This window comes from Branchiostoma floridae, chromosome 10, assembly GCF_000003815.2.
Source record: "Branchiostoma floridae strain S238N-H82 chromosome 10, Bfl_VNyyK, whole genome shotgun sequence".
Lineage (NCBI taxonomy): Eukaryota > Metazoa > Chordata > Leptocardii > Amphioxiformes > Branchiostomatidae > Branchiostoma > Branchiostoma floridae.
Window position 1 is genome coordinate 13,453,974 of NC_049988.1, and position 22,402 is coordinate 13,476,375.

At 43.8% G+C, this 22,402-nt stretch overlaps 5 protein-coding genes across 5 annotated transcripts; all 5 read left to right on the plus strand.

Annotated features, from left to right (window-relative positions):
* The first annotated feature begins 556 nt into the window (after window positions 1-556).
* On the plus strand, window positions 557-4,320 carry LOC118424849. Its single transcript, XM_035833656.1, has 6 exons — window positions 557-782; window positions 1,854-2,034; window positions 2,496-2,643; window positions 3,125-3,256; window positions 3,591-3,709; window positions 4,159-4,320. The coding sequence occupies exons 1-6, from the start codon at window positions 637-639 to the stop codon at window positions 4,261-4,263; spliced, it is 831 nt and encodes a 276-aa protein (XP_035689549.1). The 5' UTR covers window positions 557-636; the 3' UTR covers window positions 4,264-4,320.
* Window positions 4,321-5,014: 694 nt separating this feature from the next.
* Window positions 5,015-9,222, plus strand: LOC118424852. The gene is made up of 6 exons (XM_035833662.1): window positions 5,015-5,218; window positions 6,257-6,437; window positions 7,030-7,174; window positions 7,692-7,823; window positions 8,359-8,477; window positions 9,061-9,222. The coding sequence occupies exons 1-6, from the start codon at window positions 5,073-5,075 to the stop codon at window positions 9,163-9,165; spliced, it is 828 nt and encodes a 275-aa protein (XP_035689555.1). The 5' UTR covers window positions 5,015-5,072; the 3' UTR covers window positions 9,166-9,222.
* Window positions 9,223-9,917: 695 nt separating this feature from the next.
* LOC118424848 lies at window positions 9,918-13,575 on the plus strand. The gene is made up of 6 exons (XM_035833654.1): window positions 9,918-10,126; window positions 11,186-11,366; window positions 11,825-11,972; window positions 12,450-12,581; window positions 12,878-12,996; window positions 13,451-13,575. Exons 1-6 carry the CDS (start codon window positions 9,981-9,983, stop codon window positions 13,553-13,555), a joined length of 831 nt encoding a protein of 276 aa, XP_035689547.1. The 5' UTR covers window positions 9,918-9,980; the 3' UTR covers window positions 13,556-13,575.
* A 729-nt stretch (window positions 13,576-14,304) lies between these two features.
* Window positions 14,305-19,418, plus strand: LOC118424850. The gene is made up of 6 exons (XM_035833657.1): window positions 14,305-14,527; window positions 14,819-14,999; window positions 17,297-17,444; window positions 17,936-18,067; window positions 18,578-18,696; window positions 19,257-19,418. Exons 1-6 carry the CDS (start codon window positions 14,382-14,384, stop codon window positions 19,359-19,361), a joined length of 831 nt encoding a protein of 276 aa, XP_035689550.1. The 5' UTR covers window positions 14,305-14,381; the 3' UTR covers window positions 19,362-19,418.
* A 1,035-nt stretch (window positions 19,419-20,453) lies between these two features.
* Window positions 20,454-21,974, plus strand: LOC118424913. Its single transcript, XM_035833719.1, has 3 exons — window positions 20,454-20,599; window positions 20,988-21,168; window positions 21,822-21,974. The coding sequence occupies exons 1-3, from the start codon at window positions 20,454-20,456 to the stop codon at window positions 21,972-21,974; spliced, it is 480 nt and encodes a 159-aa protein (XP_035689612.1).
* Window positions 21,975-22,402: the final 428 nt, after the last annotated feature.

Below are 22,402 nucleotides of genomic sequence, written 5' to 3' on the forward strand. Positions count from 1 at the left end.
TTATACCGACACTTGTTATACTGATACAGAAAAGGGATAGACAAAAGGTCTTTACATACCTGCATGCACCTGTTCTACAGCATATCAACGCTAATGTCAATATTTAGTGCCATTTATTTGTTTTTTATCCCCATTACTCCACACTAGTTTGTGTGTTTATCTGTAATGACGGTTTTAAATGACGCCATACGGTAACTATGAAATAAAAGGGGTCGGCTTCTCTTCGTTCCTCTATGAGACCAAGTGTTGTCCCTCGAGATGTGACTAGATCAGATCAGTCAGTCCGGATACACCTGGCTTGTGACCTATAAGTACAAACCGGCAGTATCCAAGTTCACCGGTGCACAGTTTATACACCGTCCGGAACTGACTTTCTGTGGTACAGGTACATGTATCTTCAAATTTACTCTGGCCAGGTTTTCAACACCCTCTGCTTGGTGTTATCATGTACATATAATCATTGTCAACATTCGCTGCCGCTGATGTGATGCAATACCCAGGAGAGGTGGGAGACCTTCCTGTCGTTCCCATCCTGCCATAGCAAAGGGTAGGCAAATATATGTATTTATATATAGCAACTTGTACAGACGACGAGAAACAGTTGGCAGTTGTGAGCAGTGTTGCGTCCTGTCGAAAATGAAGCTCTTCGTCGCGCTCTTGGCTGTCGGGCTGCCTGCCCTGGCCGCCGCCCACTCCTGGATCGTCTGTACGGACTACCTGGAGAACAACGGCTGGTACTGGGACCAGGCCAAGTGCAGAGCCTGGCCAAGGGGTGCCCACAGGTAAGAGGTAATCATCATTTAGTTATGGACAGCAAAAGCTAGATAAAACGTTTGGGTCTTCGTATGCAACTTGAGTAACTTTGTGTTGGGAAATGGGCATAGCGACGACCTAGGAAAGACAGTGTAGTGGCTGTGATGGTCCCAAAGCTATCCTGGCCATGGTCGGTATCTGTATCTGTATCTATATAGCCGTTATAACCGCTCTTCGGCGTAACACACCAGCTTTGCTGGCACGCGGTGCGGCAGCAGCTGTTTATATTACACTGAACGACCTGTCACACCTTACTTTTGCACCTCTATCTGCAAGCGTTTTTTAAAACTATCCAATGAAGATGCCCCTACTGTGCTAGGTGATAACAAATTCCGCTCCACGATATTTCTGGGAAAGTACGAACTTTTTAACACATCGATCCTAGGTTGGTAACTCTGGTACTTGAAAACATGACTGTTTCTTGTTCTTTTTTGAGCTGGATACTCATCATATCAGTCGATACGTCCACCAGTTTATTGGTCATTTTGTACATCATGCAAAGTCTGGACATTTTCCTTCAAGGTCTGCCCACAGGTAAGCAGGTCATGTGAGGAACTAATCTCTAAGAAGATCCTGGACAGGGGACAGGCAGTATCTATGTACCGAAACACTTGCCAAGCAAGCTCCATTTGCCACAGTATCTTACTGGGCTGTGCCTAACTGCGCTAGAAAAATGCACCAGCTTTTCGATCTACTTTCGGCTCCCCGCAATGCTTTTGTCTATGATGCCAACATTAGTAGGATATTGGAAATCGCAGTGAAAATCGCACTGAAAATCGCAGTGTACAATGATTGAAACTGTATAAAAAATATTTCAAGTGAAAAGAGAATGATACTTGGCACAACATAGGTATGAAAGTATAAAACATATGATTTTGAGCCACTTTACGAATGCCTGGCACAATCTGTAGTATCGCCATTTGGCCTACTTGGTATTTGGTTTGTCATGAGATACTAGTACCTGCTTAACACGTCAATTGTCTGTGTTGGAGAAACGGACAAGATGTAGACTGGTGTTTTTCTCCATTCTATCTATCCAGGCATAACCTTCGTTTCGGCAATTTTGGATCACATCGCGGGTTTCTGAACAAACTGGACAACCACCCTGAGGAAACTGCGCTGTGTCAGCACCCACGGAACGACGATACCGAGTACACAGACGTGATGCCCATGGCGGCGTACTACGCGGGGCAGACGGTCGTCCTAACCCACCCCACAAACGTACTACTTCTCTTTTTATTACCAGTCGGATATGATTTCATGATAAGTGAGACTGAGTGGACTAGTATCCAAATTCTAGTGTTTGGAAGCGGATCGTCGGTCAAATAGTAGAAGATGGACAAAAGGAGGGAATAGTGTGCTAGGGGAGTCGGCCGGTCATAGGAGTCATGCATCAGTAAATAACATGACCTCTACATTTTGTAGCTAATGTATCTAGATGCGCATCGGAAAAACAGATCACTTCGAAAATTACAGCGTCCAGTCGAGCATCATTCAACGTATGAAATCCAATATCTAAGCATGCCGTAAAACATGCATAAAGGTTGCCTTTCGTCATGCTTTACGTCCGGATGCTTTACGAATCATGTATGATGTCGATATGTTGGGGAGGGGGTAATAATTTGTACGGATGTTGCACGTTATTGTTGACCCATGACATACCCATGACTGTCTATTACCAGGGCCACGTGGCAGATGTGAGATGCAAGAACGACACCAACATCTACGACACTGAGAACCTGATCTTCGCGGTGGACGGAGACGAGGACCCCTGCTGTATCAACTCGGACAAACTCATAGTGGTTGAAGACATGGGAATATCTCCTTACGGTTTGTAGAGAGACTCTTATTTACATTATGGTTCGTATCATAATCAACGACGTTTATGTACTTATTAAAGTCCTACAACAAACCCATGTGTCATCATCTAATGCAGCTCATAAAGAATATCTGAGAACGGCAATTTTCATGTTATTCCATTTTGGATGCTTTGCTTTATCGCTACTTATACGGTCCCATATGGAGAAAGAAACCCTACGGGTAAATCTATGGGCTGTTTTTCTGCACCTTCGAACGTGACCCCTACGTGGCCAAGTGGGACAACCTGCGACAACAGAGCTATATTGAGGCACAGCCGGGCCCCTGGATTATTTTAACTTGCATTCAAAATCAACCCGGAACCCGGCAACAAATAATATGCTCCTTGAATGTTGGTATGGTATGGAATGGAATAGAGTTGTTTTATCTTATTACTTAGAAAAGTGCCGAAGCCTCAGTAGATTTGGAATATATTTCATATTTTGACGTTTAGGGCCTAACATCGACCCTGTGCTGACCACCACCTACCCGAAGCCTGGGTTCCAGAACGCACCCAAGTTCTGTGAGCATGAACGGGCATCAATGGGGACGTACAACTTCACCATTCCGCTGGATATGAAGCCAGGTCAGGTTTTATATTAACGTTATTTAATGTTTTTGGTTTGTGGACCAAATAATCGGCAATAACCAACTACATTATCTCATATCAGCAAATTCAAGCCTCCTACGCAGTTCTTCTAGCAGTGCTGGCTTTTGTTTTATGGAGGGGGCGCTGACTGGCGATTTTCAACATTGGCGAAGGTTCTTTACAAGTTCGGCGCGGAAAGTCCTGTCTTGACGTTAGAGAACCTTAGGCAATGTTAAAAATCGCAAACTAGAGTCTAGTGTTCTTTCACAAAATAAAACCCAGCGCAGCTAGAAGTCTTCGTATGAGGCTAACCAAATACGTACGTCCACAGGTCGGCACACCTTCGTCTGGAAGTGGATCCGGCAAATCAGGGTCAGCCCCTTCACCACCTGCTGGGAGGCTGACGTGTTCGCCACCAAGGCGGAGAGGGACGCGCACTACACAGCTACGGTACTTCAGTACCTCCATAAAATATGTTTTCATTAGCGTTTGCGTATCTGTGTGTGTGTGTGTGTGTGTGTGTGTGTGTGTGTGTGTGTGTGAACAAGATAACTCAGGAACGGCTGGATGCATTGGTTTTATACTGATGCGTTGGGGTGTACAATTACAAACTTGAAATGATTAGATGCAGTGGGATTTTTGTAAAAAAGATTCCAAAGAGGAAAGGCGCCCATTTGCGCCATTTTGTGCCTTTTTTTAATTTTTCGTCGAAGGATCTGTGATAAGTTTGATACAGATTTTTTTTCTGAAAGGCAAGAAGACAACAGTACACAGATGAACAAGTTTTATCGTTTTTCTTGCCCTTCACCAATATCAAGACTTGAAGCATTGGAACGGTAACAAGATTTGATACCAGTCACACCTCGAAGTCTAATCGTCCCCCTTCCCTGTCCCTCCAGGGTCAGTCTACCGTAGATCTGTGGGACTTCTACCAGATCAACACCATTGTTGACGGCCAGATCGTGGATCCGATAGATCCCGTGGATCAGATCCTCATCGGTTGATGGATGGATCAGGCCTCCATGACGTCATCGAAATAAATTTCAAACTGTGAAATATCATAGTGGCTTAATTCTTTGTTTCTGATATCTATGTTTACCACAATCAAGTTGAAAACCAAGGTGACATAACGGATATAATTGACAGTTACTATGCTACAGCTGAAATGCGAAGCTTGACGTGTTACGCCGAAGGGCGATTATACCGACCCTTGCTATACTGATACAGAAAAGGGATAGACAAAAGGTCTTTACCACATACCTGCATGCACCTGTTCTACAGCATATCAAAGCTAATGTCAATATTCCGTGCCATTTATTTGTTTTTTATTCCCATTACTTCACACTAGTTTGTGTGCTTATCTGTAATGACGGTTTTAAATGACGCCATACGGCAACTATGAAATAAAAGGGGTCGGCTTCTCTTCGTTCCTCTATAAGACCAAGTGTTGTCCCTCGCGATGTGACTAGATCAGATCAGTCAGTCCGGATACACCTGGCTTGTGACCTACAAGTTCACCGGTGCACAGTTTAAACACCGTCCGGAAACTTTGTGTGGTACAGGTACACGTATCTTCAAATTTACTCTGGCCAGGTTTTCAACACCCTCTGCTTGGTGTTATCATGTACATATAATCATTGTCAACATTCGCTGCCGCTGATGTGATGCAATACCCAGGCAAGGTGGGAGACCTTCCTGTCGTTCCCATCTTGCCATAGCAAAGGGTAGGCAAATATATATATTTATATACAGCAACTTGTACGGGCGACGAGAAACAGTTGGCAGTTGTGAGCAGTGTTGCGTCCTGTCGAAAATGAAGGTCTTCGTCGCGCTCTTGGCTGTCGGGCTGCCTGCCCTGGCCGCCGCCCACTCCTGGATCGTCTGTACGGACTACCTGGAGAACAACGGCTGGTACTGGGACCAGGCCAAGTGTCGGGCCTGGCCAAGGGGTGCAAACAGGTAAGAGGTAATCATCATTTAGTTATGGACAGCAAAAGCTAGATAAAACGTTTGGGTCTTCGTATGCAACTTGAGTAACTTTGTGTTGGGAAATGGGCATAGCGACGACCTAGGAGAGACAGTGTAGTTGCTGTGATGGTCCCAAAGCTATCCTGGCCATGGTCGGTATCTGTATCTGTATCTATATAGCCGTTATAACCGCTCTTCGGCGTAACACACCAGCTTCGCAGGCACGCGGTGCGGCAGCAGCTGTTTATATTACACTGAACGACCTGTCACACCTTACTTTTGCACCTCTATCTGCAAGCGTTTTTTAAAACTATCCAGTGAAGATGCCCCTACTGTGCTAGGTGATAACAAATTCCGCTCCACGATATTTCTGGGAAAGTACGAACTCTGGTACTTGAAAACATGACTGTTTCTTGTTCTTTTTTGAGCTGGATACTCATCATATCAGTCGATACGTCCACCAGTTTATTGGTCATTTTGTACATCATGCAAAGTCTGGACATTTTCCTTCAAGGTCTGCCCACAGGTAAGCAGGTCATGTGAGGAACTAATCTCTAAGAAGATCCTGGACAGGGGACAGGCAGTATCTATGTACCGAAACACTTGCCAAGCAAGCTCCATTTCCCACAGTATCTTACTGGGCTGTGCCTAACTGCGCTAGAAAAATGCACCAGCTTTTCTACTTTCGGCTCCCCGCAATGCTTTTGTCTATGATGCCAACATTAGTAGGATATTGGAAATCGCAGTGAAAATCGCAGTGAAAATCGCAGTGTACAATGATTGAAACTGCATCACAAAATATTTCAAGTGAAAAGAGAATGATACTTGGCACAACATAGGTATGAAATTATAAAACATATGATTTTGAGCAACTTTACGAATGCCTGGCACAATCTGTAGTATCGCCATTTGGCCTACTTGGTATTTGGTTTGTCATGAGATACTAGTACCTGCTTAACACGTCAATTGTCTGTGTTGGAGAAACGGACAAGATGTAGACTGGTGTTTTTCTCCATTCTATCTATCCAGGCATAACCTTCGTTTCGGCAATTTTGGATCACATCGCGGGTTTCTGAACAAACTGGACAACCACCCTGAGGAAACTGCGCTGTGTCAGTACCCACGGAATGATGATACCGAGTACACAGACGTAATGCCCATGGCGGCGTACTACCTGGGACAGAAGGTCGTCCTAACCCACCCCACAAACGTACTACCTCTCTTTCATTACCAGTCTGATATGATTTCATAATTAGGAAGACTGAGTGGACTAGTATCCAAATTCCAATGTTTGGAAGTAAAATAAACAACAGTGTGGACGTACACAACAAAATGGCTGCCATAAATTGCGCTTGAAAATCGAGTCAACTTTGCGATTTTTTCCCAACTTTTACTTGCGTTCACACTGACGTGCGATGGACGGGTGAAGTACTAGTACATGACCTTTACATTTTTTAGTAACATATGCCTTTATCTAGATGCGCATCGGGAAAAGAGATATATCCGACAATGATAGCGTTCATTCAAGTGCTTTTGTTTTCTCTCGCATGACAAGAGATCCGATATTCAAGTACTGTATGCCTTAAAGCATGTGTTATATTTACTTTTTTTCAGTATATACTTTATACCTCCCTCACATTAGGCGAAAATCGATCAGACGACGGTTCTGTGGCAATCGCCCGAGCCTCGCTTATCATAATAACTTGCTTAAAGATCAGAATCCATGTGTGTTGTCGATATGTTGTACGGATGTTGCACGTTATTGTTGCACCCGCGATATGCCAATGACTGTCTTTTACCAGGGCCACGTGGCAGATGCGAGATGCAAGAACACCAACATCTACGACACGGAGAACCTGATCTTCGTGGTGGACGGAGACGAGGACCCCTGCTGTATCAACTCTACCAAACTCATAGTGGTTGAAGACATGGGAATATCGCCATATGGTTTGTAGAGAGATACTTCTTTACTCTAGGGTTCGTATCATAATCAACGACGTTTATGTACTTATTCAAGCCCTACAACTAACCCATGTGTAGGTTGCATCTAATGCAGCTCATAAAGAATATTAGCCAGAGAACGGCAATTTGCATGTTATTCCATTTTTTTTACAAAACTGGATGCTTTGCTTTTTAGATACGTATACGGTCCCATACGGAGAAAGAAACCCTACGACTACGTGTAAATCTATGGGCTGTTTTTCTGCACCTTCTAACGTGACCCCTGCTTGGCCACGTGGGACACGCTGCGACAACAGAGCTATATTTAGGCACAGTCGGGCCCCTGGATTATTCTAACTTACATTTTTAAATTTTAAAAAATCAACTCGGAACCCAGCAACAAATAATATGCTCCTTGAATGTTGGAATGGTATGGAATGGAATAGAGTTGTTTTATCTTATTACGTAGAAAAGTGCCAAAGCCTCAGTGAATTTGAAATATGTTTCATATTTGGACATTCAGGGCCTGACATTGATCCTGTGCTGACCACCACCTACCCGAAGCCGGGGTTCCAGAACGCACCCAAGTTCTGTGAGAATCCAGGAAGCGCCATGGGGACGTACAACTTCACCATTCCGCTGGACATGAAACCAGGTCAGGGTTTATATTAACGTTATTTAGTGTATTTGGCTTGTGGACAAAATAATTGGACAGAACCAACTACATTCTCTCATATTAGCAAATTTTAGCCTCTTACGGAGCCTTCTAACAACAACATTTTGTTCTGGGGGGGGGGGGGGGGCGCTGACTCACGATTTTCAACATTGGCGAAGGTTCTTTTTACAAGTTCGACGCGGAAAGTCCTGTCTTGGCGTTAGAGAACCTTAGGCAATGTTAAAAATCGCAAACTAGAGTCAGATCAGCTAGAAGTCTTCGTATGAGGCTAAAGCTAAGGGCACAACCCGACATACGTGCAATTTGTCCGTACGTTTTTTTTTTGGGGGGGGGGGACGCCACGTCCACCACATATTTCTGAAAACGTTCAGGCTGTACAGGGCAGGATTCCCTACGAGTTCGTACGGAGGCGGCACTTACCACTTACGGACCCCAAAAGATTGCCCACGTTTTGGCACGTAGACAACACGCGGCGGGTTGTGCCCTCAGCTTAAGCAAATACCATCCTCCACAGGCCGCCACACCTTCGTCTGGAAGTGGATCCGGGCCACCTGGGTCAGCCCCTTCACCACCTGCTGGGAGGCTGATGTGTACGCCACCAAGGCGGAGAGAGACGTGCACTACACAGCTACGGTACTTCAGTACCTCCATTAATGATGAATATTCATGTTATGTTTTCACTAGCGTTTGTGCGTCCGTTTGTTTGCCAACAAGATATCTCAGGAACGGCTGGATGCATTGGTTTCATACTGTTGCGTTGTTAAGGTTTGAAAAATGGAAAATGAAAAATGGATTCGGTCCCTTTGGTACTGCAGCCGAACCTACTTCTAGTCTTGATATCTCGTGTTCTGAACAAGCTACGGTTACAGTTTCTGGGTGTTAGGTAGCTCTTGTGTTCGGGAAGAAGTAACATAAGTAGGGGTATTAGTTTTAGGATTACAGTGGCATTTGTGGAAAAAAAATCCAAAGAGGATATGCGGCCATTTGCGCCATTTTGTGTTTTGTTTTTTTTAAATTTTCATCGAAGGGTCTGCGATAAGTTTGATACAGATTCTTTTTTCTGAGAGCCAAGAAGACAACAGTACACAGGTGAAGAAACTATATCTTTTTTTGATTGCCTTTCACCAATATCCAGACTTGCAGCATTGGAACGATAACAAGATTTGATACGAGTCATACCTCGAAGTCTAATCGTTCCCCTTCCCTGTCCCTCCAGGGCCAGTCTACCGTAGATCTGTGGGACTTCTACCAGATCAACACCATTGTTGACGGCCAGATCGTGGATCCGATAGATCCCGTGGATCAGATCCTCATCGGTTGATGGATGGATCAGGCCGCCATGATGTCATCGAAATAAATTTCAAACTGTGAAATATCATAGTGGCTTAATTCTTTGTTTCTGATATCTATGAAGTTGAAAACCAAGGTGACTTAACGGGTATACTTGACAGTTACTAGGCTACAGCTGAAATGTGAAGCTTGACGTGTTACGCCGAAGGGCGATTATACCGACCCTTGCTATACTGATACAGAAAAGGGATAGACAAAAGGTCTTTACCACATACCTGCATGCACCTGTTCTACAGCATATCAACGCTAATGTCAATATTTAGTGCCATTTATTTGTTTTTTATCCCCATTACTTCACACTGGTTTGTACGTGTTTATCTGTAATGACGGTTTTGAATGACGCCATACGGTAACTATGAAATAAAAGGGGTCGGCTTCTCTTCGTTCCTCTATAGATCTCTATAAGACCAAGTGTTGTCCCTCGCGATGTGACTGGATCAGATCAGTCAGTCCGGATACACCTGGCTTGTGACCTATAAGTACAAACCGGCAGTATCTAAGTTCACCGGTGCACAGTTTATACACCGTCCGGAACTGACTTTCTGTGGTACAGGTACACGTATCTTCAAATTTACAGGTTTTCAACACCCTCTGCTTGGTGTTATCATGTCCATATAATCATTGTAAACATTCGCTGCCGCTGATGTGATGCAATTCCCAGGAGAGGTGGGAAACCTTCCTGTCGTTCCCATCCTTCAATAGCAAATATATATATTTATATATAGCAACTTGTACGGGCGACGAGAAACAGTTGGCAGTTGTGAGCAGTGTTGCGTCCTGTCGAAAATGAAGCTCTTCGTCGCGCTCTTGGCTGTCGGGCTGCCTGCCCTGGCCGCCGCCCACTCATGGATCGTCTGTACGGACTACCTGGAGAACAACGGCTGGTACTGGGACCAGGCCAAGTGCAGAGCCTGGCCAAGGGGTGCCCACAGGTAAGAGTTAATCATCATTTAGTTATGGACAGCAAAAGCTAGATAAAACGTTTGGGTCTTCGTATGCAACTTGAGTAAGTTTGTGTTGGGAAATGGGCATAGCGACGACCTAGGAGAGACAGTGTAGTGGCTGTGATGGTCCCAAAGCTATCCTGGCCATGGTCGGTATCTGTATCTGTATCTACGCTATTCGGCGTAACACACCAGCTTCGCAGGCACGCGGTGCGGCAGCAGCTGTTTATATTACACTGAACGACCTGTCACACCTTACTTTTGCACCTCTATCTGCAAGCGTTTTTTAAAACTATCCAGTGAAGATGCCCCTACTGTGCTAGGTGATAACAAATTCCGCTCCACGATATTTCTGGGAAAGTACGAACTTTTTAACACATCGATCCTAGGTTGGTAACTCTGGTACTTGAAGGCATGACTGTTCCTTGTTCTTTTTTGAGCTGGATACTCATCATATCAGTCGATACGTCCACCAGTTTATTGGTCATTTTGTACATCATGCAAAGTCTGGACATTTTCCTTCAAGGTCTGCCCACAGGTAAGCAGGTCATGTGAGGAACTAATCTCTAAGAAGATCCTGGACAGGGGACAGACAGTATCTATGTACCGAAACAATCTCCACTTGCCAAGCAAGCTCCATTTGCCACAGCATCTTACTGGGCTGTGCCTAACTGAGCTAGAAAAATGAACCAGCTTTTCTACTTTCGGCTCCCCGCAATGCTTTTGTCTATGATGCCAACATTAGTAGGATATTGGAAATCGCAGTAAAATCGCAGTGAAAATCGCAGTGTACAATGATTGAAACTGCATCACAAAATATTTCAAGTGAAAATAGAATGATACTTAGCACAACATAGGTATGAAATTATAAAACATATGATTTTGCGCCACTTAACGAATGCCTGGCACAATCTGTAGTATCGCCATTTGGCCTACTTGGTATTTGGTTTGTCCTGAGATACTAGTACCTGCTTAACACATCAATTGTCTGTGTTGGAGAAACGGACAAGATGTAGACTGGTGTTGTTTTCCATTCTATCTATCCAGGCATAACCTTCGTTTCGGCAATTTTGGACATCATCGCGGGTTTCTGAACAAACTGGACAACCACCCTGAGGAAACTGCGCTGTGTCAGTACCCACGGAACGACGATACCGAGTACACAGACGTGATGCCCATGGCGGCGTACTACCCGGGGCAGACGGTCGTCCTAACCCACCCCACAAACGTACTACTTCTCTTTTTATTACCAGTCGGATATGATTTCATGATAAGTGAGACTGAGTGGACTAGTTTCCAAATTCTAGTGTTTGGAAGCGGATCGTCGGTCAAATAGTAGAAAATGGACAAAATGAGGGAATAGTGTGCTAGGGGAGTCGGCCGGTCATAGGAGTCATGCATCGGTAAATAACATGACCTCTACATTTTGTAACTAATGTATCTAGATGCGCATCGGAAAAACAGATCACTTCGAAAATTACAGCGTCCAGTCGAGCATCATTCGCATGAAATCCAATATCTAAGCATGCCTTAAAACATGCATAAAGTTTGCCTTTCGTCGTGCTTTACGTCCGGATGCTTTACGAATCATGTATGGTGTCGATATGTTGGGGAGGGGGTAATAATTTGTACGGATGTTGCACGTTATTGTTGACCCATGACATACCCATGACTGTCTATTACCAGGGCCACGTGGCAGATGTGAGATGCAAGAACGACACCAACATCTACGACACAGAGAACCTGATCTTCGCGGTGGACGGAGACGATGACCCCTGCTGTATCGACTCGGACAAACTCATAGTGGTTGAAGACATGGGGATATCGCCTTACGGTTTGTAGAGAGACTCTTATTTACTGGTTCGTATCATAATCAACGACGTTTATGTACTTATTAAAGTCCTACAACAAACCCATGTGTCACCATCTAATGCAGCTCAGAAAGAATATCTGAGAACGGCAATTTTCATGTTATTCCATTTTGGATGCTTTGCTTTTTCGCTACTTATACGGTCCCATATGGAGAAAGAAACCCTACGGGTAAATCTATGGGCTGTTTTTCTGCACCTTCGAACGTGACCCCTACGTGGCCAAGTGGGACAACCTGCGACAACAGAGCTATATTGAGGCACAGCCGGGCCCCTGGATTATTTTAACTTGCATTCAAAATCAACACGGAACCCGGCAACAAATAACATGCTCCTTGAATGTTGGTATGGTATGGAATGAAATAGAGTTGTTTTATCTTATTACTTAGAAAAGTGCCGAAGCCTCAGTAAATTTGAAATATATTTCATATTTTGACGTTTAGGGCCTAACATCGACCCTGTGCTGACCACCACCTACCCGAAGCCTGGGTTCCAGAACGCACCCAAGTTCTGTGAGCATGAACGGGCATCAATGGGGACGTACAACTTCACCATTCCGCTGGATATGAAGCCAGGTCAGGTTTTATATTAACGTTATTTAATGTTTTTGGTTTGTGGACCAAATAATTGGCAATAACCAACTACATTATCTCATATCAGCAAATTCTAGCCTCCTACGCAGTTCTTCTAGCAGTGCTGGCTTTGTTTTATGGAGGGGGCGCTGACTGGCGATTTTCAACATTGGCGAAGGTTCTTTACAAGTTAGGCAATGTTAAAAATCGCAAACTAGAGTCTAGTGTTCTTTCACAAAATAAAACCCAGCGCAGCTAGAAGTCTTCGTATGAGGCTAACCAAATACGTGCGTCCACAGGTCGGCACACCTTCGTCTGGAAGTGGATCCGGCAAATCAGGGTCAGCCCCTTCACCACCTGCTGGGAGGCTGACGTGTTCGCCACCAAGGCGGAGAGAGACGCGCACTACACAGCTACGGTACTTCAGTACCTCCATGAAATATGTTTTCATTAGCGTTTGCGTATCTGTGTGTGTGTGTGTGTGTGTGTGTGTGTGTGTGTGTGTGTGTGTGTGTGAACAAGATAACTCAGGAACGGCTGGATGCATTGGTTTTATACTGATGCGTTGGGGTGTACAATTACAAACTTGAAATGATTAGATGCAGTGGCATTTTTGTAAAAATAGATTCCAAAGAGGAAAGGCGCCCATTTGCGCCATTTTGTGCCTTTTTTAATTTTTCGTCGAAGGATCTGTGATAAGTTTGATACAGATTTTTTTCTGAAAGGCAAGAAGACAACACTACACAGATGAACAAGTTTTATCGTTTTTCTTGCCCTTCACCAATATCAAGACTTGAAGCATTGGAACGGTAACAAGATTTGATACGAGTCATACCTCGAAGTATAATCGTGCCCCTTTCCTGTCCCTCCAGGGCCAGTCTACCGTAGATCTGTGGGACTTCTACCAGATCAACACCATTGTTGACGGCCAGATCGTGGATCCGATAGATCCCGTGGATCAAATCCTCATCGGTTGATGGATGGATCAGGCCTCCATCACGTCATCGAAATAAATTTCAAACTGTGAAACATCATGGTGGCTTAATTCTTTGTTTCTGATATCTATGTTTACCACAATCAAGTTTGAAACCAAGGTGGCATAACGGGTATAATTGACAGTTACTATGCTACAGCTGAAATGTGAAGCTTGACGTGTTACGCCGAAGGGCGATTATACCGACCCTTGCTATACTGATACAGAAAAGGGATAGACAAAAGGTCTTTACCACATACCTGCATGCACCTGTTCTACAGCATATCAAAGCTAATGTCAATATTTAGTGCCATTTATTTGTTTTTTATCCCCATTACTTCACACTAGTTTGTGTACTTATGACGGTTTTAAATGACGGCATACGGTAACTATGAAATAAAAGGGGTCGGCTTCTCTTCGTTCCTCTATAAGACCAAGTCTTGTCCCTCGCGATGTGACTAGATCAGATCAGTTAGTCCGGATACACCTGGCTTGTGACCTATAAGTACAAACCGGCAGTATCCAAGTTCACCGGTGCACAGTATATACACCGTCCGGAACTGGCTTTGTGTGGTACAGGTACATGTATCTTCAGATTTACCCTGGCCAGGTTTTAAACATCCTCTGCTTGGTGTTATCATGTACATATAATCATTGTAAACATTCGCTGCCGCTGATGTGATGCAATTCCCAGGCAAGGTGGGAGACCTTCCTGTCGTTCCCATCCTGCCATAGCAAAGGGTAGGCAAATATATATATTTATATATAGCAACTTGTACGGGCGACGAGAAACAGTTGGCAGTTGTGAGCAGTGTTGCGTCCTGTCGAAAATGAAGCTCTTCGTCGCGCTCTTGGCTGTCGGGCTGCCTGCCCTGGCCGCCGCCCACTCCTGGATCGTCTGTACGGACTACCTGGAGAACAACGGCTGGTACTGGGACCAGGCCAAGTGCAGGGCCTGGCCAAGGGGTGCCCACAGGTAAGAGTTAATCATCATTTAGTTATGGACAGCAAAAACTAGATAAAACGTTTGGGTCTTCGTATGCAACTTGAGTAACTTTGCGTTGGGAAATGGGCATAGCGGCGACCTAGGGAAATTATAAAACATGATTTTGCGCCACTTAACGAATGCCTGGCACAATCTGTAGTATCGCCATTTGGCCTATTTGGTTTGTCCTGAGATACTAGTACCTGCTTAACACGTTAATTGTTTGTGTTGGAGAAACGGACAAGATGTAGACTGGTGTTTTTCTCCATTCTATCTATCCAGGCATAACTTTCGTTTCGGCAATTTTGGAACACATCGCGGGTTTCTGAACAAACTGGACAACCACCCTGAGGAAACTGCGCTGTGTCAGCACCCACGGAACGACGATACCGAGTACACAGACGTGATGCCCATGGCGGCGTACTACCTGGGACAGAAGGTCGTCCTAACTCACCCCACAAACGTACTACCTCTTTTTCATTACCAGTCTGATATGATTTCATAATTAGGAAGACTGAGTGGACTAGTATCCAAATTCCAATGTTTGGAAGTAAGGCCACAGCAAGTAAACTTTATGGATGACATCCTCTGCAGACGGCAAAAATAGTGAGATAGGGCGAAAAAAAACAAGATGGGTAAAAAAAACAAGAAGATGGCTAAATTTTCCAAATATACGCTCTAATTGCAAAAAAAATTGAAGCGACGAAACATGGTATGACAGCCTATAAAGGTATTCATTTCTGTTTTCAAGACGTGTACTAGTGTAGTAAAGGTGACACTAGTGTGGTAGACTGGTTTCACTTACCAACTTGGCAACAACACTTGGCCATATTGGGACCACTTTTACAATTATCTAACTAAATTTTTAGTTTCACTTCAATAACTACAGTCATGGCTACCTGGCTAGTGTCACTTCTACAAGTACAACCATTAGCCTACAACACAACATATTTGCCCATTTTGGTAATTCTCGTGATGTTGAGCATCTCCGAAGGAAAAAAAAATCTTGTTTTTTCTGATATCAGACGAAAAGTAATGCACGCGCTGATGTCATCCATAAAAGTTACTTGTTGTGGCCTAAAATTAAAAACAGTGTGGACGCACACAACAATATGGCTGCACTAAATTGCGCTTGAAAATCGAGCCAACTTTGCGATTTTTTGCCAACTTTTACTTGCGTTCACACTGACGTGCGATGGACGGGTGAAGTACTAGTACATGACCTCTAAGTTTAGTAACTTATGCCTTTATCTAGATGCGCATCGGGAAAATAGATATATCCGACAATGATAGTGTTCATTCAAGTGCTTTTGTTTTCTCTCGCATGACAAGAGATCCGATATTCAAGTACTGTATGCCTTAAAGCATGTGTAAAATTTACGTTTTTTGCCTCCATGAAATGTCATGGAGGTTATATTTTACCCTGCGTTTGTCTGTCAACAAGATAACTCAAGACCGGCTGGGTGAATTGGTTTCATACTTGTTGTGTTGGTGAGGTGTGATGAAAGCTGGAAATGATTAGATTTTGGGCCCCCTAGCGGCTTCCCTTGGTACTGCAGCGCAACTTCCGGGTTCGCTATCTCGTGTTCTGAACAAGCTATGGTCACGATTTTGGGGTGTTAGATAGCTCTTGTGCTCAGAAATAAGTTTTGCCCCCCTAGCGGCTAGTTTTGGGATAGCAGGGGCATTTTTGTCAAAAACTTCTGAAGCATTCCAAATATCCCCAGTCTGCAGCTGGTTTGGTTCATTCCACCCCTCGCAGCTGTACCTGACAGTTGACGGGTTGCCAAGGCCCACGGGTCAGACTCCCTGACCCCCACGCGTCAATTTCCAGACGGGCGGACCGTACCAAGTAGTTCCCAGTTAGCAAAATGGGTAGGATTTGTTGGTAAAAAGGACTTTTCATAACTCATAACTCAAGAAGGGAACAACGGATTTTTATGATTTTTGGTTGTAGGTACCTTAGACAATGTTGTACAAAATGAAATACTAATTATGCAAAATAGAAGTACATTTGCATAATTAATGAGAATATTCAATCATAGCAGTTTTTTCTATGTATTTCTTGTCCCGGACGTGATATGGTATTGACATTTGGAAGGTTGATAGCTTTCAGTGTCATGACAAAGATGGAGAAAGTTTCAGCCCCCTAACATTTAATTTCTAAACTGCAGAGGCATTTTTCTTAAGACATTGCAAAGAGGATAACTGCAGAAAGGATTGGCGGATTGGCATCATTGCAGGCTTGCAGGTAGTTTCGGCAAAGATGTTCATAATGATATACATGTTATGCAAATGAGGGTTTAATTTGCATAATTAATAAGGAAATTGTATAATTCCATTGTTTTCAATAACTGAACTTCCATGAATGTAACATATGTTAATTATGATAGGTGGAATATAAGCAGATACTAAGTATGGTAATGAGGAACTTACTTGCATAATTTATGTCAAATTTGCAAAACCGCTTTATGATTAATGATGGGAATTCAATAATTGTGATATATGTACGTAAGTAACAACACCATGAATATATTATGTTAATGTGTTTGTCTATTGCAGGAAATTCATAAAAGCTCTACATACTTCATGAAGGTATGAGGTCGCCGAACTCTAGTTCAGTATATACTTTACGTACGGGTGCTTTACAAATGCTTTAGTTGTGCTTAAAGATCAGAATCCATGTGTGTTGTCGATATGTTGTACGGATGTTGCACGTTATTATTGACCTGCGATATGCCAATGACTGTCTATTACCAGAACCACGTGGCAGATGTGAGATGCAAGAACATCACCAACATCATCGACACAGAGAATCTGATCTTCGCAGTGGACGGAGACGAGGACCCCTGCTGTATCGACTCGGACAAACTCATAGTTGTTGAGGACATGGGAATATCGCCATATGGTTTGTATTGAGATACTTCTTTACTTTAGGGTTCGTATCATAATCAACGACGTTTATGTACTTATTCAAGCCCTACAAATAACCCATGTGTCATCATCTATGCAGCTCATAAAGAATATTATGCAATTTGCATGTTATTCCATTTTTTTTACAAAACTGGATGCTTTGCTTTTTCGCTACTTATACGGTCCCATATGAAGAAAGAAACCCTACGGGTAAATCTATGGGCTGTTTTTCTGCACCTTCGAACGTGACCCCTGCGTGGCCAAGTGGGACACGCTGCGACAACAGGGCTATATTTAGGCACAGCCGGGCCCCTGGATTATTTTAACGTGCATTCAAAATCAACCCGGAACCCGGCAACAAATTATATACCCCTTGAATGTTGGTATGGTATGGAATGGAATGGAATAGAGTTGTTTTATCTTATTACGTAGAAAAGTGCCAAAGCCTCAGTAAATTTGAAATATATTTCATATTTTGACATTCAGGGCCTGACATCGACCCTGTGCTGACCACCACCTACCCGAAGCCTGGGTACCAGAACGCACCCAAGTTCTGTGAGGATGAAGGAAGCGCCATGGCTACCTACAACTTCACCATTCCGCTGGACATGAAACCAGGTCAGGTTTTATATTAACGTTATTTAGTGTATTAAGCTTGTGGACCAAATAATTGGACATAACCAACTACATTCTCTCATATTAGCAAATTTTAGCCTCTTACAACATTTTGTTCTGGGGGGGGGGCGCTGACTCACGATTTTCAACATTGGCGAAGGTTAATTCTTTACAAGTTCGACGCGGAAAGTCCTGTCTTGGCGTTAGAGAACCTTAGGCAATGTTAAAAATCGCTACCTAGAGTCAGATCAGCTAGAAGTCTTCGTATGAGGCTAAAGGCACAACCCGCCGTACGTGCAATTTGTCCGTACGTTTTTTTTGGGAGGCCACGTCCACCACATATTTCTGAAAACGTTCAGGCTGTACAGGGCAGGATTCCCTTCGAGTTCGTACGGAGGCGGCACATACGCTTACGGACCCCAAAAGACTGCCCACGTTTTGGCACGTAGACAACACGCAGTTGCACGTACGGCGGGTTGTGCCCTTACCTTAAGCAAATACCATCCTCCACAGGCCGCCACACCTTCGTCTGGAAGTGGATCCGGCATCCCAGGGTCAGTCCCTTCACCACCTGCTGGGAGGCTGACGTGTTCGCCACCAAGGCGGAGAGAGACGCGCACTACACAGCTACGGTACTTCAGTACCTCCATAAATGATGAATATTCATGAAGGTTATGTTTTCATTAGCGTTTGTGCGTCCGTTTTTCTGTTTGAGTGTGCGCCAGAAAGATAACTCAGGAACGGCTGGATGCATTGGTTTCATACTGTTGCGTTGTTAGGGTGTGAAAACTGGAATGATAAGATTATGGGCTCCCCAGTGACCTTTGATACTGCAGCAGAACTTGATATCTCGTGTTGGCTGTTAGCTCTTGTGGTCAGGAACGAGTAACATAAGAAAAGGCCCATCGCGGCTAGTTTTGGAATCGCAGTGGAGTTTGTGTAAAAAAAATTCCAGAGTATATGCGCCCATTTGCACCATTTTGTGATTCTTTCTAAATTTCATCGAAGAGTTAGTGATAACTTTGATACTGATTTTTTTTTTTAAAGACAAGAAGACAACAGTATACAAGTGAACTTTGATCTTTTTTTCTTGACTTTCACCAATATCCTGGCTTTAAGCATTGGAACGATCAAAAGATATCATAAAATTCATGGCTCAAATCCTAACCATTACCCTTCCCTGTCCATCCAGGGCCAGTCTACCGTAGATCTGTGGGACTTCTACCAGATCAACACCATTGTTGACGGCCAGATCGTGGATCCGATAGATCCCGTGGATCAGATCATCTCGGGCTGATGGGTGGATCAGACCTTCATGACGTCATCGAAATAAATCTCAAACTGTGAAACATTATAGTGGCTTAGTTCTTTGTTTCTGATATCTATGTTTACCACAATCAAGTTCAAAACCAAGGTGACATAACGGATATAATTGACAGTTACTATGCTACAGCTGAAATGCGAAGCTTGACGTGTTACGCCGAAGGGCGGTTATACCGACCCTTGCTATACTGATACGGAAAAGGGATAGACAAAAGGTCTTTACCACATACCTGCATGCACCTGTTCTACAGCATATCAAATCTATTGTCGATATTTCGTGCCATTTATTTCTTGTTTTTATCCCCATTACTCCACATTAGTCTATGTGTGTATCTGTAATGACGGTTTTAAATGACGCCATATGGTAGCTATTAAATAAAAAGGGGCATTCTTTCTCTTCGTTCCTCTACAAGTTTGGTAAGTACTACTACTACTGCTGTCAGTCAGTTTGGTAAGTACACATCTTTGAATTGAGTCTTGATACCACACAAACATTTGAATATGAGAAAAACATAATTATACATTTGCTAAGTTGTCCCAGCAGCCAGAACGTGTAATAGGATTTCAATACACACAGGCACAGCTAAATCGTGTTTTTGAGTGTATGATTACCAACGAATGTACGTAGTAAATCACCCTGAGTACAAAAACAGTTCACCCAGAAGTATCTAACATATCCATATAACACTTGTGCTTGGTTGAATTGAAACACGCGTTCACTCCAATCACAAGACATTCTACGAGTCGCAAGACAAACCAGCTAAGGATCCACACATCTTCTGTGCGAGCTTTTGACCGTTAGAACTATTTCTAACACTAACAATTAACACAATGATTATATATAGGGCAGAAAGTTGCTGTTTGCCAGCGGATTTGCCCTACTTCAACAGAGATAACCTCGGCCCGTGGCCGGTAAAATCAACAGATGGCATAAGTATCTAAACAATACGTTTATTCTAAAGCGGCCTCCTTCCCTTTTATGTTTGCACTGAAATAAGTCCTCTAGGTCATCTATTGGTATTTGAACCATGTGGCACTTTCCCTGCTACCCCGCACACAAGCGACGATGAAGCTTCTGACTGTGACCCTCGCCGCAGTGCTGCCTGCCCTGGCCGCCGCCCACTCCTGGATCGTCTGTACGGACTACCTGGAGAACAACGGCTGGTACTGGGACGAGGCCAAGTGTCGGGGGTGGCCACGGTCTGCCGCACGGTAAGCTGAATTATTCGTTTGTCATGGACAGCGAAGACAACATTAAATGTTTAGGTCTTCATAAACAACTTGATTAACTTTGTGGTGGGAAATTAGCATAATGGTGACCACTTGTTAGGCTAACGTCGCATTTCCAAACCTGGACCCGACCGGGCTGTTTGTGGAAACGGAAAAAAGACATGTATACGTAAAAATACACAGATAATGCCGACGACTATTCTCATTACGTCTTATGTAGTTAATGTTTTTTTTCATCATAGTTTTTGTTTCCCAAAGCTGCCAAGCCGGGCCCCGGTATGGAAATGTGACGTAGGCCTTTAAACAACATAGAAGAGACCGCGTATAGCAATTGTCCCAAAATTATGATATTTTCAATCGTGCATTGTAGGTACAACCTTAGATACGGGCGGTTTGGAAGACAGGACGAGTACGCACATCGCTTGGATGACCACCCCGAGTCCAACCCTCTGTGTGAGACGGTTAGAAACGACGCTACAGAGTACACGGACAGCACTCCCATGGCGGCGTACTACCTGGGGCAGACGGTCGTCTTACCACACCCAACTAACGTGAGAAAACTGTGCAGTCGTGTTTAAGTCTAATCTCCAAGCAGATCCTACGGTAGCATAAGATAGCATCAAAAGCTGGCAGAGGAGTGAAGCCGGCTTAGGAGTGTGTTTTGCTACCGGGGCAAATGTACATCTCTTGACTGACTACACTCCTTGGCCAGTTTGGTACATCTTATGCCATTGTAGAATCTGCTTGAAGATTATTTAAGTCTACGTCACATTTCCAAACCAGGACCCGGCCGGGCAACTTTTGGAAAGGGAAGGTGTGATAATAAGACACCAAACTAATAAAGACGTAAAGAGAATAGTTTGTGTATATTTTTTACGTATACATTTTCGTCTCCAGAACTAGCCCGGCCGGGCCCCGGTTTGGGAATGAGACTTGGCTACCAGTGATTATTTTGCTGAGGTATAACAACCTCCGAGGAAATGACGGTGGTTTTGTAGTCAGTCGGTGTGTCTGTTTGTGTGTGTGTGTGTGTGTGTGTGTAGTGGTGTTGGGACGAACGAACGAACGAACGTAGTGGTGTTTGTAAACAAGGAGAGAGAAGCGGTGTCACTAGGATACTTTTGATGATTCGGATACTTTTAAATGTATAAAGATGGTTTGGCTAGTCTTTTTGTCTGTACTGCATGAAATACAACATTATTAGGGACACGTGGCTGATGCCCGATGCGCGAAGAAGACAGCGAAGGACATTGAGAACCTGATGTTTGTAGTGGACGGAGACGAGGACCCCTGCTGTATTGACTCGGATAAACTCATCCAGATCATGGACATGGGGGTGTCGCCATATGGTACGTGACAGTACCTTGTTTCCTTAGGCACTACTTAACATTTTAGATCCAAATCATCTTGGTGACCACAGATTAATGATATTTTTTTATGATTTTTTCTTTGCTATACTATGTGTTGCAAAATGGTGTACATTCACATAGATGTTACGTATACATGTATAGAGCATTATTGTGACAATAAGAATATACGTATTGCTAAAACTGTGAAGTCAAAAATCTTTCCCATATCATCCCCTTTCCTATCGCACTTGGGCCAGTAGTGGAGTGTGTTCAACTCCTATTATGACCTATACTCTTTCTCTAATGTGCTGAGTGTTAAACAGAGAAAACATTCTATCTTTTGGCAAGACCTTCTATAATGCAATTCGAACACTTACAACCAGTCACTACACCAGTCCCGATATGACATTTGTTCACCAGAAACATAAACTGGAAA